General features: G+C 39.4%; 1 protein-coding gene across 1 annotated transcript in view; it reads right to left on the bottom strand.

Moving 5' to 3' along the window:
* KCNH8 (potassium voltage-gated channel subfamily H member 8) overlaps positions 1-8,427 on the bottom strand; it is a 245,275-nt gene that overhangs the window by 199,527 nt on the left and 37,321 nt on the right. The window contains exon 3 of the mRNA XM_019532738.1: positions 1,764-1,895. Coding sequence (XP_019388283.1) covers positions 1,764-1,895 — 132 coding nt within the window. The remainder of the gene's footprint in view (positions 1-1,763; positions 1,896-8,427) is intronic.

Raw genomic sequence — 8,427 nt, 5'->3', positions numbered from 1 at the left:
GTTAGCCCTTCCAACCGTGACCTCGCATTGTTGGCCCATGTTCATTTTGGAGTCAATAATGACTCCAAAATCCCTTTCTGCCTCCATGCTCTCAAGAAGGGAGTTTCCCATTTTATAAGTGTGCTGCTGGTTACTGCTGCCCAAGTGCAGCACCCTGCACTTGTCAGTATTGAAGCGCATCCTGTTTTTGTTAGCCTACCCCTGTAACCTATCTGAGTCTTGCTGCATTCTTTTCCTCCCTACTAGCGTGCTCACCTCACCCCAAATTTTGGTATCATCAGCACACTTAAACAGGTTGCTTTTCACCCTGTCGTCCAAATCGCTGATAAAGAAATTGAACAGCGTGGGCCCAAGGACCAATCACTTAAACTGGTTTACATGCAACTTCTGTCCCTAGTCTTATTACCACCAAGGACATGTAACATTTTCTAATTTCTAAACTGCAAGACACTGAACTACTATCACCATCACAGCTTAAATACAACTTGCCTTTCATTGCACAACACATATAAAGCAAGTACAGTGGATATTAAGCTCAGAAATTTGAACTAGAGAAGATGAGGGAATACAACAGAGAAAGAGGGATCCTAACTGCCATGTCCACATTTCTTAGGATTATGTACAGCTCAAGCATCTATGATGCGAGCTTAAATTTAAAAAACAAAAAACCCCAAAAAACAATAGTAACTCAGCAGGACACCAAACTTAGGAATTCAGCAAATAGGGAGTATACAAAGTTTCTGAAAGATACCACTATTCCTCTCCTGCACCGCTGGGTGCAAGTCTTCTGAAAGGTAAATGCCAGTCGTAGTATTCATATTGTATTCACTTGAACGACAGACAAATAGCCCTAATTCTGTTCCTTATCTATATACAAAGTATGCTATAAAGGCTGGGAAACTGAGGCATGGATAAGTAACTGAGAAATACCACACAAAAGCACTACATTCTTTCACAGGTTTAAACCATCTTCCTTACCTAGATTTGTTAGAAACATCATGCATGGTGTTTGTGAAAACATCGTCTTAGAATATCAGTCATTCACACATTTGTAAATGTTTTAAATAACTCCACATACAGAACCAAACTGCCATCTTGAATAACTCAGAATTATGGCCTTAATGTTGAATACAAACCAAAAAACCCTGAATATACAAAAATGTTTTAATAAGATAAATGCAAACTTTCAAAGCCAGATTCACCACTATACTGTGATTGCTTTATTTGTGTTGCTGGAGATATAAAAAGTATAAATCTGCCCCTTCATATTTTCATAAAAATCCTCGAAAATTCCTCTTTACAGGAGAAAAAGCAAGATGCCATTTCTTTCTGCATTAGTTGATGAAGAGTCATAGTAAATTATAAATCTTGAAAAAGGTTTCCCTGAACACTTCACATTAAAAAAAAAATCACTTTAAAATATGAGAATTTTTTTTGGTTCTCAGTTTAATTCTGAATTGCAAAATACTCTGTTCTCTAAAGCGATTACTCAAAGTTTATAGAACTACGAGCAAGAAAACTCACAACTCATTTAAACAACAAAAACTCATTTAAACAAGAAAACTCACAACTTTCTATTGATTCTTCCATGTGGTTTCTCCCTGATTTTGGTTACTGAGATAATCCCTGAAGTACTAGGTGAATGTATTCTTTTGAATTTTAGAAAAAAGAACCTCAAATGAATTCTCTCCATTTTATGCAGAAATACATGCAGGTCTATCACAAATGTTGAAATATAAGTGTTTGCTGGAAACCATACAAACCTTCTTTTTTGTCTTCAACAGCAATCTTCACTTTTGTATCTGTTATATCTTTGAAAGAGGCCAGAAAGAGTACTACATCTCCCTTCTCATTCTTTATGGGAACAATGTCCAATAGGCACCAAAATGAAGACCCTGCAAGGACAGAGAAGGAATTTAATTCAAACAGCTGCCTTTTTGCAGAAAAATCCCAACTATTAGAGCTGCAACTAATGTAATTTTAACCAAAAAAAAAAATCTTATTTAGAAGGTCAGTAGTCAGGAAATCGCAGATGTTCGGCTCATGTAAATCTCTTTGCATCATCAGTCAAAGCACAGTAATGCTGCTTTCTCTGGAAGTAAGACATTAATTTAAATACAAAAATTATCTACCAGGATCATTAATAGAGTTTAATAAAGCTCCTTGCTTCTTTCAAAGCATGTTTTCTCTTGAATTCTCAACTGATGCTGGTGCATCCTGTTTTAACAGAATACACACCGTGTTAATTTGACATCTGAAGCTTCCCTGTTTACTAAGAAATACCTTTACCCTCAGACTTCATTGATCTTTGCCCTTAGACTGATCATCAGACTTGGCTCTCATCATCAGCCCTTGGCAGAAGACCTGGAATAACAGTCAACTAACTCAAATATATTTAAACTAATCAGAGTTTAATAGACAGTAAGGTACAGTTACTCAACTCTGAGCTGTTAAATGGAGGCAGGAATAAAACCCATTAAACACTGCATCTTATGCAAGGTGAGAATTCATTATACCCACATCCTAGCTGTAAACTTAATGACAATAAAGATCTTTCCTATGAGATGTAACATCACTTAGTAACTTTTAAAGATATACACTTTAAAATATGTCAGGTCCATCTTTTCCATACAGTGTCAAATAGCTTTTCATCAGTATAGAATTATGCAGTGTAAATATAAAAGCATTTTTTATATCTATATATAATGATACATACATGTGATCCTTGGAAAATGTCTGGCAATTGGGTGGATTTATGTCAAATAATTAGAATAGAAACTAACCAACATCTGTATATTGGTGTGTTTCAAACGCACTGATATTATACCAAAACTCTGTATCCAAACCCCAAAGCATTTTGGAAAAGTTCAATCTAGTTCCCAACTACTATAAAATTGGAGTAAAGGCCTATGTGCATCTTAGGGTTGGTTAACTATTATTGAAACATAGCTATTTTTTATTTATTTATTTCTATTGGTACTGCCTTCATTCAGGACTCCTTACAGCCTCTGTCCCTCCCAGCACCCTACTCATCTGGCATCAGTTTACAGCTCAGAGGCCACTTTTAGTTCTTACAAAGCACAGAAAGCTTTTACTAGAAGAGGCAACAGACTAATGGTAGTTGCTTTTGGTCCTCCAACCACCGTCCCGCTAAATCTCTCTCTTTTGAGCTTTGCAGCTTAAGAAATGGAACTGGATCAGTTTGATTGCAATTCAATTTTCTAATTTAAATGTGAAAGCTACTTGATTGTCCACTGAAAGGTGTCACTGAGCATAAGAGGTGAAGCAGTAGGTTGCCCTTAAAGTTTCATCATAGACGGAATCCGAAAGTGATGTTTTGAAGGGAAATCACCTGTTTTTTCCCCCAACCCATTCTTAAGAGGCAGGTGGACAACTTTTAGATTAAAGCTAGCTTAACTTCCAGCTGGGATAAGGCTCCCAATTCACTTTCTTAAAACTGCACTGTTTACAAGTGTGGAGACAGGGAAAGTAAGGAGAGCTGGTGGAAAGAAGTCTGGCACAAAAAAGCAGATTAAGTCTATAAAAGGCTTAAGCTTCTTCATTTTGAAATTTTAAAGCAGTGGTTCTTAACCTTATACCCCTTGTCATACTCAAGGCACTCCTCCATAACTTCTGTAAATTGACTAGCACCTCATCTAAAAAACTAATTTATTTATTACAGGGTTTGCATCTTTGCAAAAAGGTGAGGCAATTACCGGTGGGGGACCAGCCAGACAGGGAGAACGCAAGCCACTCAGGGACCCCCAGCGCCTTGGTTGAGAATCCCTGTTCTAAAGAGAGAGTACAAGCAGGAAAACCTACAGCAGAGACCGCACAAGGGAGAAATGAGGAACAAAACATTTTTGCCATCTTCTTTCCCCATTTTCATCTCACAAAATTTCCTCCACTCAGTTGTTGAAATCAGCTTAACTCCTTTATGAAAACCTTTGGGAAAAAATCCTCCTGCAGCTACCACTTCTCATTCATATAATATAAAGCAACCAAGCTATCAATCTTGATTGGCATATCCAAAGCACAGAAGCATTAGTAAAAAGTTATAGTTTTCTGATTAAAACAGAATTACAAGTCTCTAAAGAATACTGCTAGAACTCACATGAGCTGGCCAAATTCCAGCTCATGAAATTACATTCTGTCTAGCTAAATCCTGTTGCAGTTTCAATTGGCATGGTATTATTCTTTGCTTCTCCTGTTAAACTGTTACTTATGACAGCTGTGCTGTTTAAAAGACTTTTGTAATCCACTCCAGATACAGCTGCTTTTTTCTCACCTTTTCATTGCTGTATACTTTTTATGAAAAAAAAGAGTGACAAAAGAAGCCATTAAGGAACTGGCTTATTGGCAGAAAAAGTTACAAGCATCAGTTATACTTCTAAGTCTGGTAATTCATTCTACAAATGGATTCAGTAAGTGTCTGAAATGATGGATTTAATTGATTTCCCTGTGTCAGTGTGCCACAGAAACTTCCTGTCCTTAAGCAAACATTGCAAATATATAGAAATACTTTAAATATTTCATATTATATAACACTTATTTTTACTAAAACAGCTGCATTATAAAGAATTCAGTTAGGTGAACAAGTGTCACCAACTTGGCTCAGCAAGTTCATGCCAGGTTTGAATATTATTTCTTTTAGTTACATTATTTTCTTAACATTTTGAATAAACACAACAAATAAGAACCACTATGACCATCAAACTAAAACAGACATATATCATATTTTTTACACAAGGAGCTGCCAGTTACCTTGAATGAAGAAGCTGCAGGTACTGTGATTAGTAATGGACTAGACAGGCTTTCAACTAATGTCTGCCAGTTTGAAATCTGTACCTAATTAGTAATTCACTCTTTAGTTAATAGTTTTAGCAAAAAGGGCCTGGAATGAGTGGCTATGGAGAGCAAACTATCTCCCCACCCCCAGGTGATTTTCTCTACATTTGTGTTGAGACAGATCAGCAGGTGGAACCACTTTTTGTGGAAAAGGGCAGGGCTTTCAATGTGTTCAAAGCTTCATGGGGGCAAATATGCTGACCCAGTGCAATCCATTATGCACCATTTGCTCACTGAAAAGCCCTGTGACACAATGCCACCGGCAAAAGTAGAAGCTCTTACTTGTCAAATAAATACTCTCTGATAGTACTGTTATTCTTTAGAGAGAGCTCATCTGTGGAAGAGGAATTCCTTTCCTGCTTCAGCTAGTATATACAAAGGGCATTGGCATTGTCAACAATCCTCTCTCAAAGAGCTATCCTTTGGAGTTTTATTTTATGGCTCTCTTCATTGCCCAGGGCTATCATTCTTCCAGAAAGATTCCTTTCTTTCTTGTACACTAAGAGCTGAAGGTTGAAAATATTTTTTTAAATCCTCGAGGCTGATAATGGCACATTACACGGAGAGGCTGAACAAAGGAAGAAACTCATCATAAAGCAATCCAACTAGCCCAATTTTTCTAGAAGCACAGAGAAGGCTACTTCATTATTTTATCATTCAAAGCTGATTCTACATATCTCCCTGTCACTCTACCAAAATGAGGCATGAACTGCCTTCATCTAGAAGTCTCTGCACAAACTCTGTTATTAACCCTTTTAGGAAAAAAAACACATACAAACCCCTTCTTTTTTTTTTTTAAGAAGTGAAACTTAAATGATACCATACCCTTGAAATGCCAACCTTAAGAGTCAGATATTGTTGTTGTGATAACATGTTGTAACCCAGGGATGGGCAAAATGTGGCCCATGAGCCAGATGTGGCCTGCCAGGCCATTCTATCTGTCCCATGGGTCCCCTAAAAAATTTAGAAAATATTTATCTGCCCCTGGCTGCCTGTCATGCAGCCCTTGATGGCTTGCCAAAACTCAGTAAGCAGCACACCTACCCAAAGTAATTGCCCACCCCTGATGTAACCCCTCTGAGAGGTGTTTGTGGGCAAGGCTGGATTAAGACAGAAGATAAAAGAGTACAACATCTTTGTGTTCCATACAAAGCACAAAGCAAACAATAACCTGGCTTAAAAAAAATAGGTTGCAAAGCGAAAGGTTAGGAAATGCCAGATTTATTGATGCCTACACAACCCTAATATGGTGTTCTCTGTGTATCCATCCTGCATTCCAAAATGTGATAGTAGCCCTGTGGCAAAAATAGTATGTGATCAAATTCAAGATAATATGTACAAGACAGAAAATCAGTCTCAAAAGGAAGCATAAATCTGGCACACTTCCTAATGTGCTAATGCTAGGTTTAGCACACTAAGTGGTCTTTTACCATAGCTGTTTTTATACATATGATTTCCTAAGTTGTTTATAAAGGACAATGAAAACCACAGATTTTATTGTATGGATCTTCAACAACCATCCAATCACATATTATCATGAGAGCTTACCCCTGAACCCTCATGACTGTAGCATAGACTTCTGCAGCTTGAGGCACAGGACTAAACTACATGACCCAGAATCAGAAGAAACTTAATGGGTCCAGGGCATTTCTGCAGAGGTCCCAGGATGGCTCTTTCTTTTCCCCAGCTTAGTAGGTCTATGCCAGGTGTAGCAGTAGTGGTTAGGAGGGTCATTGGAGGTGGAAATTCAGACCAACTCTGTTACCCACACATCCCACTGCTTCTGTGCTGGTAACATGGGACAGTTATGTGGAAAGTTTTGTGATTTTTGACAAGGTGCCAGAATTTTCCTGAGGAAACATAGGTGTGAGAAAGGAAATAATGTTTTTTAACAGTTTACAGCCAACTCAGCCAGATCTGTGGACGTGCCTGCCGCTACCTTGTCTAAAGCCAGTTTTTCCTTGCTGAATACAAAAGCCCTGTTGCAATCGATAGAGGTGTTAGTATTTCTCACAAAAAATCCCCAGCTTTTATAATAGAAGTATTATGCAAACTGGATAAAGGTGTTGCTACCAGATCTTCCCATTATTTATAAAATAGTTAATAAAGTACTAGTGAATAGCACTCAAGAATGCTTTCAGCGGTTTTATGGACCAATAAAACTTGTGCCTTGCAAATGGCTTTCTTTGCTGCTTTTAAACAACCCATATAGGCTGATTTCAAAAACCCTTTCTCACAGAGCCAAATAATGAAGCAGCATCTCATGTTGCATTTAAAAAATAAATCTCACACATGAATCCAAAACAATGCTTTTAATCAAATACTTGTCCAAGTGTGGAAAAAGTAAACAACAAAGACTGTAAAGGTTATGGAATGCCACATTTATCTTAGCTGTGAAATATGCTGTAACAGTTGAGATGGACAAAGCTCTAAAGCAGAGGTGTCAAACTTACGCTCCCCCCTCCCCCAGCTGGATCTGGTCCATGTAGCTGTGTTGTCTGGCCCCTCAAGCTCCCAGAGGGGCCAGGAATTTGGGGAGTGGAAGTAAGGTCGACCCCCACATTCCCAAGCACAGAGCCCCCTTGGCAATATATGTTGGTGCCAGAGGTGACTGACAGCTGCATTAACCTCTGCACCACCACTTGCCCTACCACCTTTGGACACATCCACGCATGCAAGCACACGCCCTTGCAGCAGCTCAAATAGAGATTGTGCCACTTGGGGCAAAATAACCCTGCCTGGCTCCTCCCAGATCTGCATCCAGGGGGAACTAGAGGCTGGCCCAGCAGTATAAAAACCTGCCCTGGCAAGTAGCTCAGGGCTACTCACTCTCAGGAGCTTTTGGGAGTCAGCCAATTGGTACCTGGGGACATTATCCCTTGTACCAGCTGAACTACTGAAGCAGCCATGCACCCTCTATCTGCTGTAGCAATCTGGCAGTGGGGGCTGCTGCCTGGTTGTGACCTGCTGCACACCTGTGACAGCATGTGGCCCCAAGGCTTCATGCCTGCCAGACCCAGATGGGGTCTGCACAGCCATTGGAGGCATCTACACTGCTGGGCCAGCTGCCAGTGGGCTGTGGCTGCACAGTTGGCTTTTGTGCAGCACTATTGCTATGTGTGCCACTGCCCAGCCACCTGGGCAGCTATCACCCAGAGGATATTCTCAGTGTGGTGGCTTAGCTTGAACTGTCAATGCATGTCCTCCTGACCCCAAGTGGGCAGGAGGTCAGCCATCTCCAGCTGGGTCCTAGGTGCCAGCTCTGAGCAGGCTCCTCTTCCTGGGTCCTGCACTTGGCTCACTAGCAGCAATTCTGGTGTTCTCTATTTAAAAACTGCAAAACCCCTGATAAAAAAATCCTAAAGCCACTCTTTAAGATACCCCAAAATCCATGTTTTTCCACAACTAAAACAAAAGACCACTAGACATATATATACACAAACACATACAGAGAGAGAGAGAAAGAGAGAGAGAGAGATCAAATCAGTTGAGAATGTTTTATTGATATATTTACAATTTTAAAGCAATTTGGAAGCCTACCAGTGCCTCTATCATTGTAATAAAATACATTCTAAACAT

This window comes from Crocodylus porosus, unplaced genomic scaffold (assembly GCF_001723895.1).
Source record: "Crocodylus porosus isolate Cpor-Errol unplaced genomic scaffold, CroPor_comp1, whole genome shotgun sequence".
NCBI lineage: Eukaryota > Metazoa > Chordata > Crocodylia > Crocodylidae > Crocodylus > Crocodylus porosus.
The sequence above is the reverse complement of the archived record's forward strand: the minus strand, read 5'-3'. Positions and strand labels throughout refer to the sequence as shown.